The 27,390-nt window shown below is 33.8% G+C and overlaps 2 protein-coding genes across 2 annotated transcripts; both read left to right on the top strand.

Annotated features, from left to right (window-relative positions):
• The first annotated feature begins 18,824 nt into the window (after positions 1-18,824).
• On the top strand, positions 18,825-20,595 carry LOC114170184. The gene is made up of 6 exons (XM_028055668.1): positions 18,825-18,873; positions 19,209-19,368; positions 19,448-19,574; positions 19,687-19,953; positions 20,048-20,152; positions 20,236-20,595. The coding sequence occupies exons 1-6, from the start codon at positions 18,825-18,827 to the stop codon at positions 20,593-20,595; spliced, it is 1,068 nt and encodes a 355-aa protein (XP_027911469.1).
• Positions 20,596-23,022: 2,427 nt separating this feature from the next.
• LOC114168810 (histone H4) lies at positions 23,023-23,617 on the top strand. The gene has a single exon (XM_028053766.1). It carries the CDS (start codon positions 23,123-23,125, stop codon positions 23,432-23,434), a length of 312 nt encoding a protein of 103 aa, XP_027909567.1. The 5' UTR covers positions 23,023-23,122; the 3' UTR covers positions 23,435-23,617.
• Positions 23,618-27,390: the final 3,773 nt, after the last annotated feature.

Below are 27,390 nucleotides of genomic sequence, written 5' to 3'. Positions count from 1 at the left end.
TTTAACCATTTCTTTAACTAATTTAATTCAGTAGTTTCTTGTTAAATTTGTATATGAATTAACAAAGTCTTGTTCTTGTAACTTTTAATTATTAAAAACCATTTAAACAACAAAGAATTGAAAATTTTATGAACATTGTTATTGAAGTTGAAGTTGTTTAAAGTTATATTATCATTCACCAAGCTTATGACATTATGAGTGTTTGTGGCTAAATGTATATGTATGCCTTAATAAATTCTTGTTCTAGAAAATTTCAATTGAAAATCATTCAAGAAAGTTAATATTAAATTCTTTAAAATAAGGACTTCTAAAAATACTAAATTTGAAATTTGAGAGGATTGATTTATGATAATTTATTAATATGTTGATTTTTCTAAGCATATAAAGTTCAAAGCTTAAAATGCTTTTCATGAAAGAAGTTATAATGAACAATATAAGTGGTTTTTATCCATTTATTTATCTAGTTTCTTTTTCTTTTTTTATAGTAGGTATTATTTACCTATGTATGCGATGTAATTTTGTCATGAATTTGGTGTGGTCTTCATGTTTCTTTTTTTTTTCAATATTTAATAAAATTTTCATAATGACAGTGATATTTAGCATGAACTTATTTGGAATAAAATCTTAGTGATATCTAGTATGAGCTTATTTGGAATAAAATCTTATTCTTGAAACTCTCCATCATTGAAAACCATTCACGCAATAGGAAACTGAAAACTTAATAAACATTGTTATTAAAGTTCAAGTGGTTTGCCAATATTATATGATCATTTAATCAAGTTTATAACATATTTAACCATATTTTTAAACTAATTTAGCCCAACAATTTTTGGCCAAATCTATCCATGGATTAAAAAGTCTTGTTCCTAAAACTCTCAATAATTGAAAATTATTCAAGTCACAAGAAACTAATTACAAACATTTATATTGAAGTCAAAGTGGTTATCCAAGGTTATATTATCATTTAGTCAAGTTTATAACATATTTTAACCATTTTTTCTTAACTAATTTAGCCCATGTGTTTCTATTTAACCACCATTAAGAATTTATTGTGACTTTAATGTAAGGATTCTAAGTGATGATTATTAGAATATAAATATATTAAAGTTATGAGGATTATTTTAGACTTGTTAAATTAATTTTCTAACTTCTCACTTCATAGGGGTATTACAATATTTTTATACGTTTTTTAAAATACTAGAAGTTAATGACAGTTGCGCCTTTAACAAGCGAAAAAGAGTTACATTCTTTAAAGAACAAAAGGGAAAGTAACTTTGACCGGAGAAGACTTTGTACTAGGTAATTCTATATCATCAAGAACGTCATTAAAGGAAGTAAGAAAAGGAAAAACATTGATCAAGAGAACTTTGTAATGGATTCAGGTAATTTCTTGAACTCTTCTAATAATATAGTTGTGAGAATCATATATCCTAAAATTCTTGTATAATAGAGTAATTTCTTGAATTGATTACAAAATTGAAACTACATAAAAGTTTTACAACAAAAAGCATATATAAACAATTATTTGGTTACATATTATCTAGTATTGAGTGTCTAGGGATCAGTTAGCACTCCAATTTTGTTTTTTTTTCCTTTCTAGAAATTTCTTTTTAGTTTGAATAAATATTTATTTTTTTTGGATTATTTAGTTTTAGTTGTTTTCTTAGGAAAATTTAGTTTTCATAAAAATATGGTAAAAATATTGTTTTAGCAGTATTTTATTGTATTTAGTTTTATTCCTTTAAAAGTTTTCTTTACATAATAAATTAGCTTTGTCAGGAAATCCTTTAATTGTTCTAACTTGAATTTAACCCTTTGATCTAACTTTTATTGTAGGCATGCCCTTGGTCAACTCATTTGTTGGGTCAAAATGCAAAGCTTCACTAAATACCACAACCCAAAACACATTGTTTCACTAGGTATTGATCCAACCCTTGTTAAGTTGATCAAGGGAGGCACGACTCTAATCCAATTTCCATCGTGAAGAGTCAAAACCTGATGAGCGCTCCATCTCGGAGGGGAATTTGATGTGTGAAATTTGTTCTAAACGGAGGGAGCCAACGCTGATCGTGGTGGGTGGAGATGATTTGAAGATCAAAATGGAGCGAGAGCATGAGCGATTCATGATGAACAAAGAAGGAGAATTCAAGTTGATCAAGGGCAACGAAATTGGCTACAAGATCTGTGATTCTGGTTCGAGAGCAAGAGGAATCGAGTTAGGGTTTTTTGTTTTGTAGTTTCTAAGTATTGTTTTAGGTAGTTTTTAAGAAAAAAAATGTTATTGTAAAAGAGAGCCCTGGATTGAGAGATAGCGAGAGATACTAAGAGGCTAGGGTTCGAGTGTTTTTCATGTTCTTACGAGAGATGTAAATGGTGCATTGTAAAAGGGTTTCTCCATCTTTGATGAGCACAAAGTGGCCTTCAGAGACTGGGGTTTCCCTAGTGTGTGAGTAGCTCCACTTGGTCTTTCACGATCACAAAGTGGTCGGGATTGCTTAGTGAGCTTCCTTGCACCATTTTAATTTCAACATATTTCTTAAACTCGTGTAATCCTTTAAATTTTTAATGAAATCTATTGTTTCAGTTTCAATTTTGCGTTCCATTTTTTGAGTTTGGTTGTTCTTATTTGTTGGCTTTTTTATGTTTCTACAGTCTTTGAATTCAATCCTTTAAATTTCTCTTCTCTTGCAAGTGTTATCTTAGTTTCATGTTGTTGTGATAATGATTTAAGCATGGTTCAAATTGCACATTTCAATGTTTCCTTTTGGGAACCAAGTGACCCCAAAGTGGACACAAAGTCACAAGATGTCTTCTTGAGTGCAAAAGGATCCTAGTTTGATTACTAAAATAATTTTCAAATTCATGCTAATTTTGTAGTGTTTATTCCTGTTATGACACATTTTCTGCTTACTTTGCTGCTATTGTTTATTGTTTTGAGATCAAGCTCATGTTTTAGATTCCAATTACTGCATTTTCTAGCATCCATGAATTTCGTTAGTAGTTGTTATTAGGCTTACTTTTCAACATTTGAGTAGCATCATTCCATGCATAGTTAAATAGTGCACATGTTTAAAATTACATTCTGAAGTTGTTGAGCTGAGTCTTTAAATTTTGTTATGTTGTTCTTAACCTGTTACCTCATTTCAATTACATACCACATTTGCATCTTATACCACATCTACATCATTTATATTTCCATTCAGTCATCTAAGCCATTTTTGCATGTAGTTAGAGTAATGCATATGCATGATACTACATATGTTCATATGTTGGTTGCTTGGTATTCAAAATTAGGGACTCAGTTGTGAACCATTATTGTGAGAATCTGCAATTTAATTTGGTTGTGTTTAATTATGCATTTCCAGCAATTAACCCCCAAGGCATTCTATATTCCACTACTATAACATGTGCTTCCATTAAATTTGTTGTGAGTTGAACCAATAATGTTGTTCTTGTTTTATATTGGGTTGTTTTTGTCATATATTGGTTAATATACATATATAGTCATGTAATCTCATCTAGCTCGTGTATTAGTCACTCTAGTTTCAGCTTGCAAAATGTCGTCACTATCTAAAATCTTTGATGCCATATGATTTCTACTATGAATATACGTAAATTGAACTGGGCGTGTTGCTGAGTCAAAAATTTTTATGTGAATTTGAGCTGAATTGCTTGTCACTATGAGTTGAGTCCTAAATCCGCCATTAGTATTTGCATGATTGTTTGATATAATTCTGGTCATGAAAATAAGTTAGTGGAATTGGGTAGTTGCTGTGATGGAATAATTTTTGAATTCATAAAACTACGTTAGATTGGCTGCATAAGTTCACTCATTGCAGGTCCCATTTATTTCTAGTAGTGTTATTGATATCGGATAATGGAAAATATTGGAAACTCAAAATTTCGTTATAAAGTTATAACGGAAACCATAACGGGTTATAGCGGAAACATCAATTTCAAATGAAATATAATCATACCACATGTAATTATAATGGAAAAATAATAATAATATAGTGAAAATAGGTTTTTCTTTTGAAAAATAGTCATAGTGAAAGTGCAGAAGAAGAAAAATTAAAAAAATAAATATATAAATAAGCAAGCTTGGACGGTGACGATTGATAGTGGCGGGGAATGGAATAATGATGGTGGTGGTGACCAGCAAGTAGTGGCGGCAGTGGTGGCGATTGGTGATAGTAAGTTGCAGCTAGAGAAGAATAAAAGAAAAAAAAATTAAGTTGTGGGTATTAGAATAGAGTGGGCTTTAAATTTTTATAGGGCCTCGCCCAATTTTTAACTCTATTTTAAACACAATAAACAAAGGTTGTTGCAATTAGGGTTTTACTATCGTTGTTGCCCCTCCCCCTTCTTCCACTTTCCAATTATTTTTCTCCATGTAGTTGTCATCTTTCTTCTCCACCCCGCTTATTTTGTCATTATCGTTATGCCACCGCCAACCGCTATACATAAAATGGCCACCATGGGCTGCCATAGAAAACCCGTTTCGCCACCGCCTTGTTGTGGCAGCAGGTCAGAAAACCACCACCGCATTCTACCATGGTGCCACCACGGCTGAAATTTGATAACGCTGATTTCTAGCATCTTAACATTGGACTCATCATGTTAGGAATAGGTTGCATTAGTTTCTACTTAAATAGATTCTGCATGTGAATCTTTGGATTGAAATTGTTGTCACGTGTTGGTTTACTATTGCCATGTAGGTTCCATTTATAGTTCCATTTATTAACCATCATTCTAGATTATGGTAGATCCTATTTACATCCACCTTCCAAAATAATTTGTGTAGTTTAGGTGCTTATGCAAGTCAGTCAAATAAAGTTCTGATTTGAGCTTTCTTTGCATTTGAATGTGTATATAAGTTGATTTTGGTTTGCTGTTGCACATTGAGTTCAATTATGTTCAAAGGTCGTAATGCACACATGGCATCTAGCATTAGATCTTGCAGTTCTGCTGTCAAATTGTTGCATTCATGTTAAGTTCTCTATTGCATACCATAATCATTCCACTATGAAATTCTGCATCAATTCTGCAAAAATGGGTTTTGCATTGTGTAGGTAGTCCATTTCATACCTACACTACTTTGGCTCACACCTGATATCATAGCTTAATGCCATCTGCATTATGCACTCATTTGTAAGTTGTCAATGTTACTCTGCTGCCATGGATTTTTATGTTGTTCATATCCTACAGTAGCATTTTATCATGACAAATCCAATTGTGTATGCTTCATTCGTCTAGACATTTCTTTGTTCCATTTTAGATTCAATTTACCATTCCCATTATCCAAGCATACTACATTTGGCATCAGTTTTTCATCTCATGATTTAGTTCATTCATGCATTTAGTTTAATTTTAATTGAATAAAATTTTGCTTATCATCTTTCTTATAGAAGTAACACATGCATTTGCATCCCATGCATTTAGGATCTTTTGAATAGTCAAACATTTTCTGAATTTTACTCAAATTTAATTCCCGCCCTTTGTTTTCTTTTATATTTTCCAGCGATATTTAAATTATACAAGCTAGACTTAACACACATTGTTTCCTAAGATTCGGATACATATGGTTTCCCAATACTTCACTAGGGGAATTTTGGATTGTTTGTTAAATTCTAAACGTGACTAAAAAGGGTTTAACATGATCAAATACCTTAATACATGTAATATACTTGCCTCATCAACAACAAATGAGTAATTAAATATTTGTATATGTTATTCACGGTATCTATTCAAAATATCCAAAACATAATTTATCTATTGTAAACACCCAATTTCGTCCAGGTAAGTAAAAATGTTTTAGAAAATTCTAAGTTAAATTCTAGAGGTAAATAAGTAAATAAAAACAAGGAAAAGTAAAATATAAAATTTGTGAGATTTAAAAAATTATTTTATGCTTATGTATTTTCTTTTTTGTGGTCTTATTTTCTTTTTTAAAATGGGTTGCCAGCAACCCAATTTCCTTTTTTCACCATTTTTAAAAATTTTGCATCTTTTTTAAGATTGGGTTCAAAAGCATGTGTCTAATTATAAAATTATGAATGTGTTGCATCTCAATTTAGTCATAATGTTATGACTGGATAACTGTCAGTGTGCTATGAATTATGTGTTGTGTGATTGGGGTTCATTAGAACCTGTGCAAAAGGGCCAAAAACCAGTATCATTGCGCTACTGGTATGGCGCCGGGCGACGCGGGATGAGCCGCTAGGCAATAGAAACCCAAAATAGTGATAGTGGCCACTGGATGCGCGTAGCGCTTGGCGGCAGGGTTGGTTTTGGAAGGCGAAAGTTGTGTGGCAGAAGCACTAGAAGGTGCTTGGCGCCTGGCGGCATGAGGGGCCCGTCAAGCGGTTTGGAACCAAGTTCTGCCTAGCGACGTGAGAGGTGCGCCAGGCGATTTTGGGTGCAGAGTGGATCGCGAGGAGGATTTCTGCAAAACTTTGGATGAAGGTCATGATGTGATGCTTTGGTTGGGGGCCCAGTTATGAGTGTAACTTGTATTGGGGTAACACGTGGCTACTCGAGGTTGTAGCCTGGTGGTTTAGGAGGTCTAGTGGAGTGTGCGAGATCATGGTTTGTACGACGAGGTTCCGAAAGATTGCCCTCTTCAGTGCAACTAAATGAGTTTGGTAATCTGGGAATAACTACGGACTGTGGTTCGTTTTGGGGAACTCCACTTGGTGTCGCGGAATGTGGCCGTGGCAATTTATTCCTGCGTGTGGACTATTAGGTGGTGGCATGTAGTCGGAGGGACGAGTAGACACTCGTGCAGCAAAGATCGATCAATGTACTCATCAAAGGGTGTAGAATCAAGAGGCGTCCAACAGAAGGTTTGGAAGTGAGGATTGAGTAGTGGGGTGCTAACACTAGTCATGGTTTTGAATGCTTTATTATTGCATCTTGTAATTTTTAATGTAATTTAGCTCACCCTATCTGTATGTTTGGCGACGATCATGTAACTTGTTACATGGGAGCAGATATGGATGCAAGTGAGCACATGGATGCTTAGAGCCGGAGCGGAGCCAGTTATGGGAGTTTTTATATTAGTTTTCTTCATGAAAGTTATATGGACTATTTTGTAATGGTTTTATAAATAGTTGATAATTGTAATAATTGAACGCCTTGGACTTTAGTTATAATTGGCGCTTGAAATAAATGTCTTAAAATTTCCCGTGTTTTTGGGAAAGTAATTTATTAACAAATGAGGATTATTATTCTATTTTCTTATTTAACCTAATATTGGTTAAAGTACTATTTTGGTCCATCTATTTGTCAAGAAATTTCAGTTTGGTCCTCAAATTTTTCGTTGTCTCAATTTGGTCCTCATTTTCTTAAAAATGATTCAATTTGGTCTTTACGGTTAGTTTGATCAGACAATGTTAAAGTCAACGCCACGTGTCAATTTCTAGTTTTTTTGAATTTCTTTTTGAATTTTTTTTTTGGATCCATTGGCATTGGGTGAAATTACAAGGAGAGCCCTTAATAGTTGTTGATGCATAGTTTGGGTCAATAATGTCGGGTACCACATACTCTATGGGGGGTTCTGAGTATGTAGTATCCAATAAGCAGTTATGTGGGTTTGAAGGGCTGATACTTCTTGGGCTACTTAGCCATTTGAGTAGTCGAAGTTGGATGTAAGGGTCCTTACTGTGTACTAAGGAATTTCTTAGTACAAAGTAAGCGGCTTAAGGGGATTGCTGATGGTCGCTTAGCGTGTACTAAGGGGTTCCTTAGTACAGAGTAAATAGCCTAGAAGGATTGCTAGTGGTCGCTTACTGTGTATTAAGGGATTCCTTAGTACAAAGTAAGCGGCCTAGGAAGATTGTTGGTTGGCCGCTTACTGTGCACTAAAGGTTTCCTTAGAATAGAGTAAGCGGCCTAGGAAGATTGCAGGTTGGCCGCTTACTATGCACTAAGGGATTCCTTAGTACAGAGTAAGCAGTGCGAGGTACCGATGGTCGTATACTGTATACTGTGTGTATTTGCCCTTGGTTCGTGGTATGGTTGGGACAACATGTACACAATTTCTATCTTTATCTTGTGTTTGGATGAAACATTTCAACAATGCTGAGAAATTGAAATGCATTGTATTTGAATTACTTGCAATTAAATTCTCTTCATTTTCTAAATAACTTGTGATCGAGATCGTACCCAACCAAATAAAATATATAAATACAGTACTCGGGAGTTAACCCAAGGTCGTCTCTCAATGACCCCTTTTTTTCAATTAAAGCAATCCAGATTCAAACCAAACATAACAAAAAGGGGGGGTTGCCAGATTCAAGTACTGACAAAATGCTACCAACAAATTAAATGAAATGAAACAATGATTAACATGTACTGACTTTCTTGATTTAAATACAATTCTACTTATCATAGGCCACCAAATTAATACATTTGCCTACTCTCAATCCACTAAAGAATAACCCATTAAGTGAAAGTTACAAACAAGTTTCAATACACAATTAAGCAATGCATACATTCATGAATTTATGACAGCCAAGATACATACATTAAGCATGAACATAACCCAACCCAAACATATGCACTTAATTTGTAAATTAAGCATAAACAGAATAACCACATATACTCCACGAATTCAAGATAAGATGGCAGAATTTACAAAACCAATAGAACCTCAAAGCTTCATTGCATTTTTCATCAAGGAGTCAATACACGAATTTAGCAAGCCATGGAAATGGATCAATTAAACACTTCAAAGTGGAAATACCTCATGGGAGAAGATTCAAAAACGTAAACAACCAAAATAGAACATCAAACCATAAGTTGGGTCATATTGAAACGTAAATTCAAGAGCAAATGAGATTTATAAAGCTTTAATGGAACAAAAATGGTTGTTATGATATAAAAAATGAAAACTCCATACATAGGTGTTGTTCCAAGTCACTACAATCTAGAAAAGGAAATGCCCAGGCTAGCAAATGTGCTAAAAACGTAAAACCCACATTGGGTGCTATCAATAATGCATAAAAATGTTAATAATGAGTGCTAAAACGTGAAAAATGAAGAAGACATCTCCATGGGTCACTAACAAAAGCTAAGAAACGTGAAAATGGAGTGTGAGGAAGAAGAAGGTGGCTGCTACCTATAAGGGAGACCTAATAGTAACATCACCACAGATCCACATATATACAAAAATGTCATTCTAGTCAGCAGAATTACAAAAATGTCACAATGAGCTCAAAATGTTGGTCCAATCATTAAAGTGACGTGGAAATGACATGGACAGACGTGGCAATGATGTGACAACTCTCTTTTCATCTTAAGATTAGTGTCCAAGCTCCAAAATTGCTTCTATAAATACCAAGAAATAATTAGAAACAAAAATTAGACCAATTAATGTCAAATTATTCAAAATTCGGAATAATGGCCCAATGAAGCCCAATTGAGGAAAATGCATAAACAAAAGACAATTAAGCACTACAAAATCATCAAGATGGGCACAAAAAGGCAATGGAATAAGGGAAATAATGACTTACCAACTTGTTTGGATAAAGAAATTAAAATACCTTACATTTTATTACTGTACAAAATAAGAAATTTCATTAGAATTTAAAAAAAATTAAAGTAAATACACATTTAAAACAATTTTTTAACTTATTTTCCTTTTATATTTTTTTAAAATAAATTTTATCAGCTAGGTTTCATTAGTGTTTTCAAATTTAATTAATGTTTTGTTCTCATGAAATTTTATTTGGTATTACAATTTAAAATGCATACGATTATAATTTCTTTCTAAATATTTGATATTTGAAGAAACAAACCTCATTTTGATATTGAATATGTGATAATATTATATTTCTTTTATTGTAATTTTGTATTATTTTATAAAAAAAATTAATTAATTAATATTGAAACCGTAAAAAAGTGAGTACGAGTATATACTCGTTACTCGGTGGGGTTGGAAATGAGACAAAAATTTGATACATGTTGTGTTTGTGTAACGTCCCATTTAATAAATAAACTTAATTAAATGAAACATCACACAATATAATATGAAGAGCAAAGTCTCGGAGTATTAACGCCACTCTTTATAAATAGCCAGGGTACTAAAGCTGAAATACTGAGGCACACCACGATGCCAATACAAAACAAAGTATGAGGGTCAACAATATTCAAAATAATTTCCCAAGAGGCAGATAAATACATGGGCTATAACCCTAAAAGAAACTTGGACAGCGAAATCCAACCTAGAAAGACTATGCAGTGGAATCTCCATTACCCTGTTGACCACGAGCAGTTCTCGCATCTGCTCACATCAATAAATTAATGATCATCACAAAAGGAGAAAACCACACACAACACATACAAACAAGAAGAAAGGGTAAGCTAGAGTAGAAAGTGATTTTATCATATAATTGCATACATTTTCATGGTTCAAGATACATACATCAACTAATCATGTGATGACTTGCAAACAATACACTAAGACTCAAGACACGACTTATCCGGGTACATATAATTAGTCGGATTCACTGGATGCTTGCACTTGTAGTGGCCTCTACTGCTCTACCGAGCTAATTGTCAAAGGGTCTCATCCTACCACTCACAAGGTTAGCCTTAAAGTGTTCTAGGCCTCCTACTACTCTCACCACTTGAATCAGTATGCTCTATGTGAGACTAATTGACTCTTTAGAGTGTCAGGATGCAATCCTTACCTTGAATCCTTACTAAATTATATAATGAGGCACCACCACAAAACTCCCATTAATAGAGGTCATGGAATTACGTCCTGACCATGAGGCACTATTATGCAACCAACGTCGAATTACGTCTTGACCAATGAGGCACTACCATGAGATCTCACCTAGAGATTCATGGAATTATGCCTTGACCAATGAGGCACCACCATGAAACTATCGTGGAATTACGTCCTGACCACACCAACATCATGTTCCATCAATCCATATAACATTATTGCTCATACCAATTCCATGTCACTTTTATAACCAACTATCCCATACATGTCACATGCCAAAATCATGTCAAACTTATCAATTATAACCCATAAACCATTTCACTCGTGCATATCCACCCAATACATGTTTTAACATAGTGATATAATCAAAAGAAGTAGCAAACACCCAAGAACAGAGAATAAAACAGGTTCCAAACACTTTCCCGCATAGCTCTCACTCAGGCCGAAAGGCCTTGCTCAAGCGAGAGGCTTCTCTCGCTCATGCGAGCTCCTATCGCCTAGGCGAGGGCTCGAAAAGTAGGAACAGTGGCTTTCACGTTCTCTCGCTTAGGTGAGTCCTCCTCGCCTAAGTGAGATGGACTCTCGCTCAAAACAGGAGCTTGTCGCCTGAGCGACAACTCGCATAGACAACTAGGGCGAGTTGCTACTAATCTCGCCTAGGCGAGACGTGGTCGCTTGGGCAAGAAAACCAGAACCCTCCACTGTTCATGCGTGCTTAGTTCAGTCATTCAACCATACCAACATACAGTTCATCTTCATACCATCAGAAACTTCACCCAAGCATACAAAATAACGAAAAGCAACAAGAACAAGCAAATATGACTTAAAACGTGAAACCCTAACTTCCCTTACCTGAAAAAAGCTAGCAGAATATCCCGACACTACAAGAAAAATACAAATTATCGATGGATCCTGATCCGTCGGTAAACTCTACATACCGACGGATTTGTCGACGGACAATGACCTGATAACATTACCGACGGATATATCCGTCGGTAATGTTAAGGAAAGAATTAACTGGACAGGAACGGACCGACGACATAATCCGTCGGTAATATCCAGATTAAATTAGTCTGTCATTTACCGACGGATTGTTGACGGATTGAATCCTTCGGTAAATAAAAACCCAATATCAGAATCCAATTTCACTTTCTTCTTCCCCTAATTTCATTTTACCCTGAAACGCGAACGAAGCTGCCGCATTTCACCTTGCACACTGACTCCATCCAACCTCGTCGGCCACCAGCCGCATTTCACCATGTCGGTGCATTGACGCTGCCATAGCCATCGATCGTGCCGTCCGCCGCTGCCATTCCCCCAAATTCAGTTTCTTCCCCCAAAACACCGATCAAAAACCCTACTGTTGCTGATCACCTCACCGCTGTCGTCATTGTGCCGCTGCCGTCACTACGCCGCTGTCGTCACAGCGCCGCTGCCGTCACTACGCTGCTGCCGTTAGCTCTCCGCTACCGTCACCTCATCGCTCCCACCGTGGGTCTGGGTTCCACGACACAACTTCGTCGTCGGTGGAGGAAAAACAACGTCTCTACATTCGTCGGCCATCGCGTTCTTGGTGAGTTTAATTCATTCTAGTTTTTGCAATGCTGATCCCAACTATTCTCTTTCTCATAGCTTCTTTGATTTGTAAGGGATTGCCGCTACCGCCATCACATTTGTATTCTCATTGGCTACCGCGGCTACCACGTTGTTCGACGCTCACCGTCATTTTGGTGAGTTTACTTTATTGCTTTGATTGCTGATTATTGATTGATGCTTAGTCCAAATTGAATTTGTTTGAATGTTGATTGTTGATATATGCATTTGGATTGGTTGTGTTATTTGTTTGATTGCTCAATGGATCAAGGGTCACTAATATCTTAACAAAACAGTCTGGTTCTGCAATGTAAGACCTTTGTTTCAAGATTTTTATCTCAAATTGTTAGCCATTTCTTAGTTTCATCTTTGTGGCAAAAATGATAATGTGCTTTCTAGCATGGAACTGGTTTCTTGGGGGTGTTAGTGAAGTAAATAATACCAATCTGTTTACTTCTCTGTAACTTCTATTATTGCCATTTGACTTGTTCTTTTCCTTTCTATACATTATTATGATTACTACCCATTTTAAAGCTTCAAATTTAATGATTTACTTGTTATGCTTTATGTTTTTCAAACTGTATTGATTGGTAATTTGGAGATTTGCTTGAATTGAATGTGTTTTGAAAGCGTTTCTATTTTACTGTCATGACAGAGGCATTTTGGCTTTTCAATATACTAAGAGAGATAAGGTTTGGTGCAGCCTATGTACAAGAAAAATAGGCTAAACTAGGCTAACTAGTTAGTCCAAACTAATAAAGATCATATTAAGGGTTAGTTTTTAGTAAATGGAAAGCAAAATGTAATCTAAAATGAGTCAATAATAGTAATGAAATATTAGAAAACAGCAAACACATATCACACTCTCATCTCAACTTTTAAAGGCTTAAAATGAGGATTTTTCTTCAAATTAAGTGTGTGGGGTTTCAAATTGGGTATGAAAATGGTTTTTTTATCCTTTGGCCATGCATAATATGAAGCAAGTGAACTTTAGAAACAAACAAATGAACAAAATATAAAGAGAATTACAAAATGACTAGTTCAAGTGTAAAATGGCTAACAAAGAGTGCCTAAAATGCATATGAACACAAAAAATGAGTTTCAAGTGCTTTAAATACCTTGAACACGTTTCAATATGTTGAAATGTGTAGAATAAATAGTGAGGACCCTCCAACAATGATAGGTTCACGAAATCACTATCCAAACCCCACTTTCAAGTAAGGAAAGTAAGTCAATCATGCACATGTTTGTGTGATCAAGGGTCAAAACATGTAGCAGTGTGCAAATGCATAATTCTACCATCTAGACATGGTTAATATGATGCTAATGAGTTACTAAAACAGTGAATTTTCCTAAAGAACTAGTGGAGAATAAAAATCCCAATTCTAGGTAGTCTAGAAAACCTAAAATGAGCATATCACACTCAAAACTTGTAAAATGCTTAGAATGAGATAATTGATGGCTCAAACATGTTACAAATCACTAAACCAAGATGCTAGGATGCTTAAACCTTGAGTTAAAACTTTGATTTGAAAAGTCAACCTTTGGGTCAACTCTCCATCAAAAGTGACTTGTAGAGGTGGAAATCTGAACCCATGCTGAATTTTTAAGTTCAGTAACCTCTAATCACTTTTAATTTGTTGAATTTGGGTTGCTAAGGTGCACTAAAGTCACACAATACAAGTTTGTGTGTTAGTTCCCTATGTTTATGCTTTGAATATGATATTGGATCCATCTAGGATCCATTTTTCTATCATTAGGTAATTATTATTGGGATTCCTATAACTAGGTAATTCCAATTACTACTTTTAGTCTGCATAGTCATGGGACTTGCATTCATATTAGAATAGTGATGTTTGGTTTCTATTTGGATATCTTACACAATAAATGGGATATATCCCCACATTGCTCCACTTAATTCAAATTCTCCCTTTAACAATCTAATTTAAGACCTTTATTGTTTTATAGAACATGGGCGAACCTCCTTTCAATCGTGCTTGGATGTATGATCGTTGTTATAGTGGTAGAAGGGGGTTGAAGGAGTCTTTTGTCTTAGGCGTTGAAGAGTTTGTCCGAGTAGCAAGACAATCTAGATATTTTGAACTTGAAGGTGGGATTAGATACCTTTGCATTAAGTGTGACTGTATAAGGATTTTGACAGATGAGGTTGTCAAAGTTCACCTTTATAAAAAAGGGTTCATACCAAATTATTGGATTTGGACATTACACGGTGAAGATATGCCAGCTATTGATTTACATGAATGTGATAATTATGTACTTAGAGATGGTGTACGTACTGTAAAAATGGAGCAATTGTGTGACATGGAAGAGATGGTCAATAACGCTTTGTGTCAATTTCAATCAACCCAACAACCCAACGACACTAACTTAGAAGAGTGTCCTAATGAATCCACACAAAGGTTTTATAATTTGTTGGCAGAGGCAAATCAACCTTTATTTGAAAGGGCTAGAAACTCTAAATTGTCAGTATGTGTTAAACTTCTATCTTATAAGTCTAATTGGAATATTCCCAACCAATGCTTAGAGGCTTTCACCAAACTTTTGTTAGATCTCACACCACCAAATATGAGCTTGCCGAAGAGTTATTATGATGTTAAGAGGTTAGTATCAAAGTTGGGATTGGAGGCTAAGAAGATTGATTGTTGTGTGAGTGGTTGTATGCTCTTTTATGACAATGATAATGGAAAAAAAGATGCAGCATTGCTTGAATGTAAATTTTTCCACAAACCAAGATATTACCCACTTCACCAGGGATCAAGGTGTAAAAAACCAATTGTAGTTAAGTCAATGTTCTAGTTGCCTATAATCCCAAGATTACAAAGAATGTTTTCTTCTATGCAAACCACGCCACATATGACTTGGCATCATGATAACCAAAGTCAAGGAATGCTACGTCACCCATCTAATGGTGAAGCCTGGAAGCACTTTGATCGTAAACATCCTACCTTTGCGTCTGATCCGCGCAATGTGCGACTAGGTCTATGTTCAGATGGATTTAACCCTTACATTCAGGCTTCATCTTCACCATATTCTTGTTGGCCCGTGATTGTTACTCCATACAATCTTCCTCCTGAAATGTGCATGTTAAAGCCTTATATGTTTTTGAGTTGTCTTATACCAGGGCCATCCAATCCAAAGGCCTCTATTGATGTTTACTTGGAGCCTTTAATTGATGATTTGAAGAAGTTGTGGGTTGGTATCTTGACCTATGATGTTTCAAGGAATCAAAATTTTATGATGAGGTCATGTTTGATGTGGACTATTAATGACTTCCCTGCTTATGAGATATTATCTAGTTGGGGCACACATGGTAGATTGGCTTGTCCGCATTGCATGGAGCACAATAAGTCATTCACGTTAAATTATGGTTGCAAAAGTTGTTGGTTTGACTCACATCGTAGGTTCTTACCTAATGACCATCCCTTTAGGAGAAATATTAAAGCCTTTCGAAAAGGGCAAGTTGAAACAGATGGGCCACCTCACCATTACAAGTTTGGAGAAGAGTGAAACATTTTCCAAAAGTCACTGAAAACGGTGTAACACGGATAGATGGATATGGAGAGTGGCATAATTGGACAAAAAGAAGCATTTTTTGGGATCTTCCATATTGGAAAGATAATTTGTTAAGACATAATCTTGATGTAATGCACATAGAAAAAAATTTCTTTGAGAACATATTCAATATTGTTATGAATGTGACGGGAAAAACAAAAGACAATGAGAAAGCAAGAAGGGATTTAGGATTGTATTGCAAGCGAAAAGACTTGGAGTTGAAGGTTCAAGATAATGGGAAAATATTAAAGCCTAAAGCGAATTACACTTTAACTCCAAATGAAGCTAAATCAGTTTGTCGGTGGATAAAGGAACTTAAGAGGCCAGATGGTTATAGTTCCAACTTGGCTAGATGTGCTGATGTTGAAAAGGGAAGAATCCATGGAATGAAAAGTCATGATTGCCATGTATTCATGGAGTCATTACTTCCTATTGCATTTAGTGCTTTGCCCATTCATGTTTTAAATCCTCTTACTAAAATTAGCCACTTTTTCAAAGATTTGTGCTCTACAACATTAAAAGAGGAATCCCTAAGAAGAATGGAGGAAAATATTCCAATTATTCTCTGCAAATTAGAGAGAATATTCCCTCCTGGATTATTTGATTCCATGGAACATCTCCCTATTCATCTCCCCCATGAAGCATTGTTGGGTGGACCAGTGCAATAAAGATGGATGTATCCTTTTGAAAGGTACGAAAGGACCTCCCTTTTCATATTTATAATTAATTTTGTCACCAATTTTTTTCATCATGATGTATTTTTGTATTTGTATTGATTCATGGGTGATTCAAAACGATCAATAAAAAATAAAGCAAGAGTTGAAGGTTCTATTTGTGCATCTTATTTACACCGTGAGACAACATACTTTTGTTCTCATTACTTCAACAACTTCATGTTGTCACCACGCAATTGGAGGAATGAAGTTGAATGTCAAAGAGATGTGTCAACGTTGTCTGTTTTTCAACAACAAGGTCGACATGTAGGGAGAGAATCGATTAATTGGCTAATTGATGTCGAGTTCAAATCTGCTCATGTTCATGTGTTAATCAATTGCACTGAAGTCAAACCATATCTTGAGTAAGTTATGTACCACACCTAACCGAACTCAATCAATTAAATAAGAAATACATCAAGGCAACCAAATATTCAGCCTAGACCGAGTAAATCTAACTCATACCGGACCTGGTCGACTTAACCATATAAATGATAAACCTCACGAACATGCCAGAGACAACCCAAGTACACGACCTGGGCCGCTATGGTCTCGAATTTAAATGAACAAAGGTTAAAATAACAACAAAATGGCCAACACGGATAGTACACGGCCAAGGACGACATTTAATAAGCCAAGAAATAAACGGATCAGACCGCCCTCGAAGACTTAGTAAGATGGAGGTCCCCGCGTTCGATAGACCTTGAGGGGCCTAGGTTTGGGCCCAGGCCCACTCATAACCCAGGCTAGGGCCCAAACCAAGGCCCATCCCATTAGGTAAACGAACATCATTAATACTCTATAAATACGCATGGACCCCACGAATTAAAGGGACGCATTCATTAATCACTGATTTGACTCTCTGAGAGCTTTGACTTACTTGAGCTTCGGAGACTCTTCTACAGGTAACCCCTCCTGGGTTCAAGCTGACATGTATCAACCGGGGAGAGACCAACTGAAGAGATAGCGGGACTACATGGTAAGGTGACACTTGTGCCTAACTCATCTTATTTGTTCTCTGCAGGAACAAGTTATATCCTCCTTTGTTAACAAATTTGTGGTCAATTATATGTAAGTCTATAATTAATTTACCATTGCAATCTATTTTCACCAGCTCATTCCTTACGGGCTTGCAAATACCTAAGAGCAGTGCTTCTGCTCGTATTCATTCAAAGTTTCTTGAATGGTTCCAATATCAAGTATGTATTGTACCATTAATTATGCAACAAAATGGATTTTAATGTATCATAATTTTATTTCTATCTTTCTATACTTGTAGGTTTATAACGAGCCATTAAGTGTTAGAAACCAAGACCTAAGGGATTTGTCAAATTGGCCAATGAAATGTGTCAAAGAATGGCACACGTACTTCGTGAATGGGTACAAGTTCCATACTAACGCATGAAGCAAAGGGAAAAGACTATAAATAGTGGTGTTCATGTGAAGGGCCTTACCAAAGGAGGTGAAGATGATTTTTATGGGATCATTCATAGAATATATGAACTAGAGTACAATACTTCTAATAAACCGAAGAAAGTTGTACTTTTTTTTTGTGAATGGTTTGATCCCTCAAGAAAAGGTACAAGAGTGGATCCTAAATATAACATTGTGGACATTCACATGACTTCAAGGTACCAACCATTTGATCCATTTATTTTAGCATACAATGTTAGACAAGTATATTATGTACAATATCCACCATCTCGAAAAGACAATCGTGGGTGGTGTGTTGCAATTAAAACAAAGCCGAGAGGTCGCATTGAATCAAATGAGGTGGAAGACGATGTCCCTTACCAAGTTGATGAAATGTCCCATGTGAACGAAGTAATTGAAGTAGAACGTGTATCGAGATTTCATCATATAGAAGGTCATGATGAAGAGTTTGAACAGCAGGAGGAGGAAGAAGAAGAAGAAGAAGAAGAAGAAGAAGAGGAGGAGGAGGAGGAAGATCTAGATGAAGAAGAAGAAGAAGTGGAGGAAGAGGAGGACGACGACGAGGGTGAAAGTGATGATAATGACTAATTTTGTCTTTTTTGTTTTAGTACTTAACTTTTTAATATGTTTGTTTTTTTTCATTTCATTAGAACTTTTTGTTGTTGTATTTCAAGTTGTGTAATATGTCTAATGAATAGTTATTAAGTTGGTATATTTGTTTTTTATTATACACCATCTTAATTTGTTTGACACTTAGATCCTATACGCCATACACCATGTCATCGGGAGATCCACCTCGACCACCCCCAGTTGACAAGGGGAAAGGTATTGCAAAAACAAGAAAGAGACGTAATAATTATGTGCTTCGGATTCCAGTCAAACCCATCACCCCTACCCTGGGCTTACATATGCCATCTTTATCTTCCCCACCTCCATCCACAGGGTTACATAACCCAACATCTATCCCGACGATTCATATGTCGTCCTCCTCTTCTTAACCTCCACCCACAGGGTTGCATACCCCTGTTGTTGCTCCCAGGCCCCCTTTCTGTACCACCCTCCCATATACCATCCTTATCTTCCTCAGCTCCACACACTGGGTTACATACCCCTCTATAGACATTGGAGCATCCCCATCACCTATATTGTACCATCCCCAGCCTCCATTGGTGGCCCATCTTCTGCCGTTGGTCAACAGTCTGCACCATCCCTAGTTACAGGTGATATAGTTGCCCCACAGCCTATGGTTGATGCTAATTTAGATGCAGAACCTGACCCTCCTCTACAGGACCTTCCGATGATTGAACCTGTCGATCGAGGGTAATATTTAAATTCAATTATTCTCATTGTTTATATTATGTAATTCTTTCATTTTCTGACAATTTTCCATGAATTGTAGGTTTGTTCCATCTAGAGTTGCTTCACAGGCTATCATAAAGATAATCAAGCAACAATTTCTTAATCCTTGGCCATCATGGGGATCAATACCTGAAAAAGATAAGGAAATTTTTTGGCAACGTTTCAAGGTAACGTGTTTTAACTTATTATATAGGTAAATTAAGTTGTTAACCATTATTCCATGTTTAATATACTTATAATGTTTTATATGTTTAAATTGTGTTATAGAGGAGAGTTTAGTGGGCACCAGAGCATGAAATTGCCATTAAGAGAAATTTCAACAGCAGAGCTTCCCATCGTCTATCTAAGCTATTTAGATATGCTAGAATGGCTAGAGAAAGGCCAGAATGGATTCCTAATGATGTGTGGACAAGGCTGTTAGAACATTGGAATTCTCCAAGTTATTGGAGCAAATGTATTACAACAAAAAAGAATAGGGCTTCTGAAATAGGTGGGACCCTACACACAGGTGGATCCATTACCACTTACGAGCATGACCTTCGTATGGTAAATACATAAACTGTTTGTATTTGTCACATTTGAACTACATTTTTAAAGTTTGAAATCAAATCAAATCTAACTCTATAACATTTTGTTGCAGGCACGTGAGTTGGGACGCCATGTGTTTCTTGATGAAGTCTTTCAACAGACACATATCCGGAAGGGTACTGGCGAGTATGTGGATGAGAGGTCTAGGAAGACAAATGTAAGTCTCTTTTACTGTTCAATATTATTTACTCTTAAATGTATCCCACTATAGTTGTGTAATTGTTCATTGTTTACTTACAGGAAGAATTTCAAACTAGGCTTTCTCAAGTTAGATCTGAGGTTTCCTCATGTGCTGATAGAACACAAGAGCAGTCCTCTGTTGATCCTACACAGGACGAGAATATCAGGACTAGGTGTTGGATTGAGATAGTAGGAGGGAAAAAGAAAGGAAGACTTTATGGGGCTGGTCAACTTGTTTCAAAATATACAGGTCCAAATGAAAGCTTGAACCAAGTACCAACTTCTTCCTCTTCTAATACTGAGGACCTCACTAATATTAGGCAGCAACTTTCACGCAGCCTAGAGGAAAATGAGCAATTGAGGTCTGAGTTTCGATCCTTTCAGTCACTAGTCCTGCAATATCTCCCTCCTGATGCTTAGGCTCGTCTTCAGCAGCCACAACCACAGCCATAACAGCCAAACCCTACTCAACCAAACTTTGAAATTCCTCCACCCCATTCTCAGTAACAAAATAATGAAGAGGACCATAACCTAAATGAAGAATCTTCTCCTAATTATGAAGATTATTAGCTTTTCATGTTCTGAAGAAAAACTTTGTTCAAAATTTACTTAATAAACTTATGTACTATTAGTCCTTCTTGGTATTGGTCGTGCTTATGTAATATTTGACAAACTTTCCTGTGATACATATTATTTTCTCCGTTTTATGAACAATTTAGTGTGTCATTTGATATATATTGTCATGGAGTTTGATAATGATACAATATTTGATATAGTGGAATGCTGGAAAGTTGGACTGCTAAATTTGTCTGTATTGGAATTTTCTATATGCAGGTATTGTGGAATGTTTAAAAAACAAATCAACCCAGACCAAATTTTTGATCTTATCGACGGACCCATCCGTCGGTAAATCCATTCGTGGAGTCCATGTCTTTATCGACGGATAAATCCGTCAGTAATTACCAACGGATGACTCCCTCGGTAGTTACCAACGGATGTATCCGTCGGTAAAGACATGGATGCCACGAATGGATTTACCGACGGATAGGTCCGTCGATAATTACCAACAACCTTATCCGTTGATAATAACCGGCCGAAAGGACGACGGATATTTCTGTCGGTAATTACCGGCGGATTTCAACAATCCGTCGATAATTGATTACCGACGAACAATTTACCGACGGATATTTTGCCGTCAAAAGTCTGTCGGTAAAACATCATTACCGACGAATTATGGCTATTACCGACGGTTTTTGACTGTCGGTAATTAACGTTTTTCTGGTAGTGTGACACCTAAACAGCGGAGCACAACAACTCTAGGAACAGATAAATGAGGTGGAAAAATAAGCAGAACAAATCTTAGAACGAGCTTACTACGAAACCCTAACTGGAAGTACGAACATATGACTAGAGAGGGGAAGTATGAGCTGGAGAATACTTATATGGAGCAAGAAAACGTGACTGAGCTAACTTAACCAAGTTTGGGACCAAACCCTAGCAGAGAAACGTTGCTGTTCTAAGAGAGGAAGGAGAAAGTTTTTCTGAAAAGTGGAGAAAATGAGAGTGTTAATTGGTTTAGGGGGCTTTGGGGGCACCCTATGGGCCAACCCCTAGGCTCAACTGATTTGGGGCAGCCCTTAAATATTGTGGCTGAATTAAGAGGGCCTTACAGTTTGGGTATGAGGATGGGGATAAATTTTTTTCTCTAGGGATAAGTATGGGATAACAAAACCCATCATCGCCCCACCTTGTTGTCATCCCTATCGCTCGCGTTGCATGACACTTATTTTAAACATATAACATTAAAAACAATGTTCTTTTATTTTTTTTTGTCTACTTGACCACTCGCGTCACATGACACTCATTTTCAAAATATTAAATGTAAAAAGGCTTCTGGTGTCTACTCGGCCGCATACGTCGCATGACGCTAATTTTAAAAAAATGTAAACATGTAAAAGGCAACTTTAAAAAATTGACAAAGTCAAGCCTTTTTAACAAATAACTATGTAACCCTAATTTATCATTTTGATTGAGAATATGTAGGACCAATGTTAATCTTACTAAAAAAACATTTTTGGGCACTAATTTCTTATTTTGGGAAAAAAAATAAATATGTTAAAATAAACACATGTTTTTGCAAATTTAATTTAAGATACCGTATCTGAACGGACGATATAGGGCGCTAATACCTTTCCTACACGTAATTGACTCCCGAACCTAAAATCTGACTTTTAAAGACTATGTTTTTTTTCATAGATTTCGGAATAAACTACGGTGACGACTCTAAATCTTTCTTTCTAAACCATTTCTTTTTAGTTTATCGTCTAGTCACGATTTAGGTTGCGACATCTATAAATATTAATAGAATTTATTTATTAATTGAGAAATAACAAATATATTTTCAATAGATTTTTACATTTTTTTTAAATTGCCTATTAATTTTACGAATTTCTTATAATTTTTTGAAAAAAAATTTGTTGACAAAATTGACAAAATTATTAAAGTTTGCCGAACAAAAACTTATCAAAATATTATTTACCATAATCTATAGTGAGGTCTGTTTTTGTGATTTGCATTGCCTAAAAATGTTAAAAGCAATTCTTTTCTATTCCATTTATTTAAATGGATGTTTTAAAATGTGGAGAAAAAGTAAAAGAAGTCTCAATCTGCACATACGACTACAATAGAAGATCTGGCCGTTGAAACTTTTCTATCAACGTTAAACAATTGCCCAATTAGCAGTCCACGGATCGCAAAGATGAACCGTCGATCAATTCTCCTTCCAACGACGGAGATCGAAACTCAAAATTTGGAAGCATCTACAATAAATACCCGTATATCTCTCTTCCGAAAATCATTCCAAATCTAAAAAAGCAAAACAAAACCCTACATTTTCAAATCCTCTTGCAAATTTTCTCTTCAGTCTAGTTCTAGTTCCAATTTGAGAATGTCTGGTCGTGGCAAGGGAGGAAAGGGATTGGGCAAGGGAGGTGCGAAGAGGCACCGGAAAGTGCTTCGCGACAACATTCAAGGCATAACGAAACCTGCAATTCGGCGATTGGCGAGAAGAGGTGGTGTGAAGAGGATTAGTGGATTGATATACGAGGAGACCAGGGGAGTGCTCAAGATATTTTTGGAGAATGTGATTCGTGATGCAGTGACTTATACTGAGCATGCTAGGAGGAAGACAGTTACGGCCATGGATGTGGTGTATGCTCTGAAGAGACAGGGAAGGACCCTTTATGGTTTTGGAGGCTAATCCAAATGTTTTGGTGATTCCTTTCTCTGAAATTGTCCTGTGAGATAAGAGTTGCTTGTTCCTTTTGAATTCTTGTGATTTTCAAAGAACTGTTTGGTTCTTTGTGGGGTGAAAAAGGAAATTGGAACTTCAATTGATTTTTTGAGAAATGAAAAGTAAGGTGCAGAACACATTGGAATGTAGGAACACTTTTGCTTGGTTCACTCCTTTTTTAAGTTTTTGGTATTTTTTATTGTATTAAATTTATACCTGGGTAAAATTTAGGTAAAATTTTGAAAAGGTTAAATTGAATAAAGAATGATGAATAAGTGTTGTAATATTCTGTATCAAGAAAATGTAAGTGATTAACGTGGTTTTAGTTTGCGTGTTCTTTTTTTGATCAAAATAGTAGATAAGAAACTTCACTAATTAGAGTTACCGGTTGTTCTGATTAGGAATTTGTGATAATAATGGGAGGAATAAGACCATCCAACTATTGAGGTTTGATGGTAGCAGTGTTTAATTTTTGTATTAAAATCATATTAGTTTGACATTGTATTATTAAGATAGTTTTGATAAAGATATGTATTGAAAATTATATTATTATTATAAAGTGATTAGTATATTGTTTCTAGTTTTATTATTATCATAATTATTATTAAATTTTGAAAAGATCATTTTTATAATTTAATATTTTATAATTGTAATGTTTTTCTTTTTTTTTTATTAAACTTTATATATACTAGTGTAAACAGGTGTTATCAAGTTGGGATATATTTTAAATAGTGTAATATAGAATGTTATTAATTAATAAAAATAAAATTATATTATAAATAAAGTGAATATGTCAGAAACATAAAATAGAAAGTAGAGATCTAATTTTATAAAATTTGTAAAGTAAGATCATCTTTAATAAATTATATATAATTATTATTTTAACTAGATAATAATTGATATTTGAATGTGAATAGACAAAGAGAATTCCTTATATATTTATTGATAGATTACTTTATTGACAAAATATAGTGAATCTATAATAATTATTATTAATTTCACTTTATTTTTAATAAAATATCAATTTTATTTTATATAAACTTATATATATAAGTTTAAGAGAATTCCTTTTTTTTGAATATTAATTTTTAAAAATAAATACCATAGTTAATTGACAAGGCCTTTAATGATAATTTGGTCTTTTGATTTTATTTAATTTGTCCCTATTTTCGTTTTATGTTCAATTAGGTCTTATTTTTCGATTTTCTTTTAAATGAGTGATCACATGTTAAGTCACTTTTCACTAACGTTAGTGTTAATATTAACTGTCTTGAAGAATGGATCGTTAGTCATCTCTTATTTTTTGATATTTATTTTAATTTCAAATTATATTAATTATCCTAAATGTGATATATAAATTGAAAAATTCTACATTTATTTCTATAGATATTATTTTTTTTTCATATTAATCTTATATTTAACATTTTTAAATTGTATATAAAAATATTTAGAAAATAAACCGATATTGTAATTACATTTACATATATTTTAGATTCAATATCTAATGTACATAAAAATAATTTAAATTTAAACTGTATAATATTATATTTATCTAAATGTAATTAAATTATATATTTTAAAATTTAATAATATTTTAAATATTATATTTAATAATATTTAAATAATTATATCCTATTTAACAATTGAATCTAAATTATATTAATTAAAAATTAAATATTATATTTATAATTAAATTAAAAAATAGTAATTAATATGTCAAATTTTAAAAAAATGGTTCTATTTTCAACAAAATTTGATAAATGTAAATAAAAATAACGAATATTAGAGACTGAATTGAACAAAAATAACGAATTATAGGGACTGAATTGAAAAAAATGCTAATATAGGGACTAAATTGAACAAAAAGAATAATACTACAGAAATGACACGTGGCACTAGCATTGACACGTGGACAATTGTACTTGACAAGTGGAACTTTTTTGAAATTAAAAAATTTAAAAAAATTAAAAAAAATTAAAAAAAAATTAAATAATAAAACAAAAAAAAATAAAAAAAAACAAAAAAAACCAGGAGCTGACACGTGGCATGTACTGTTCAAAACGTTAACTATTTAAATACCGTTAGTGAAAAGGACCAAATTGACCACAATTTGACGAAAATGAGCCGACTCTAATTAAACATAAAACGAAAATAGGGACCAAATTGATAAAATCAACAAAAATAGGAACCAAATGTATATTTAAGCCAATTGAAACGATATTAAAGCACAGCTCATTACAATAATGAAAATAAATTACAATGAACAATACATATTAAAATAAATCATTCTCTTTGTCATGAGATAAAGTAAAAATTAAATGGTTCTATTTTCACAAAATTTGGGACTAAATTAAATAAAAATAACGAATATAGAGACTGAATTGAACAAAATAACGAATATAGGGACTGAATTGAACAAAAATAGCTAATATAGGGACTAAATTGAACAAAAAGAATAATACTACCAGAAACTGACACGTGGCACTAGCATTGACACGTGGCACAATTGTGACTTGACACGTGGACACTTTTTTGATTAAAAAAATTTAAAAAAAAAAAATTAAAAAAAATTAAATAAAAAATCAAAAAAAAAAAAAAAAAAAAAAAAACAGGAGTGAACGTGGCATGTACTGTTCAAAAACGTTAACTATTTAAATACGTTAGTGAAAAGGACCAAATTGACCACAATTTGACGAAAATGAGGACCTAATTAACATAAAAGAAAATAGGGACCAAATTGAATAAAATCAACAAAAATAGGAACCAAATGTATATTTAAGCCTAATTGAAACGATATTAAAGCACAGCTCATTACAATAATGAAAATAAATTACAATGAACAATACATATTAAAATAAATCATTCTCTTTGTCATGAGATAAAGAAAGTCGTAACATTTGCCGTGATTTTGCCATTCTATGTATGTAAATAATCTTTTTGAGATGTTATTTCTACAAATTGTACAAACAAATACATCCGGTTTTATATTAAAATTTCAAACTACTTTTCAATGACATCAATCATTGACCTCTGCATTAAGCCTAAGGTACTTGAAGTATCATAAACGGTGTTTGAATGATAGAAAGAAACTTGGAATCGGTTGAAGTGAGGTGAACATCATTTCTTAATTCTTTTATTTAGTTCCTATATTCGTTATTTTTGTTCGATATAGTCTGACACTAAATTTAATATCTTTTATACAAATTATATTAATATCTTTTCTAAAATTGATTTAATTATAAATTGAATAAATTCTTATATTTAATTTCTAAATAGAATATAATTATTTAAAATATTATCAAAATATAATAATTATTTTTTTTTCTAATATTTATATTCTAAAATATTTTTAAAATTGATATATAAAAATATTTTAGAAAATAAACTGATATTTGTAAAATTAAACATTTACATATAAATATTTTAGATTTCAATATCTAAATGTAATAAAAATATTAAATATTTTAAATTTTAAATGTAAATTTTACAAATGTTAATATATTTTTTAAAATTTTAATAATATTTAAATAATTATATTTTTAAAATAATATTTAAATAATTATATCCTATTTAACAATTGAATCTAAGAATTATATTCAATTAATAATTAAATATTATAATTTATAATTAAATTTAAAAAATAAGTAATAATAATGTCAATTTTAAAAAATTAAATGGTTCTATTTTCACAAAATTTGGGACTAAATTAAATAAAAATAACGAATATAGAGACTGAATTGAACAAAAATAACGAATATAGGGACTGAATTGAACAAAAATAGCTAATATAGGGACTAAATTGAACAAAAAGAATAATATACTACCAGAAACTGACACTGGCACTAGCATTGACACGTGGCACAATTGTGACTTGACACGTGGACACTTTTTTGAAATTAAAAAAATTTAAAAAAAATTAAAAA

Source organism: Vigna unguiculata, chromosome 11 (genome assembly GCF_004118075.2).
Source record: "Vigna unguiculata cultivar IT97K-499-35 chromosome 11, ASM411807v1, whole genome shotgun sequence".
NCBI lineage: Eukaryota > Viridiplantae > Streptophyta > Magnoliopsida > Fabales > Fabaceae > Vigna > Vigna unguiculata.
Note: the sequence above shows the minus strand (reverse complement) of the source record. Positions and strands in the feature narration are given on the sequence as shown.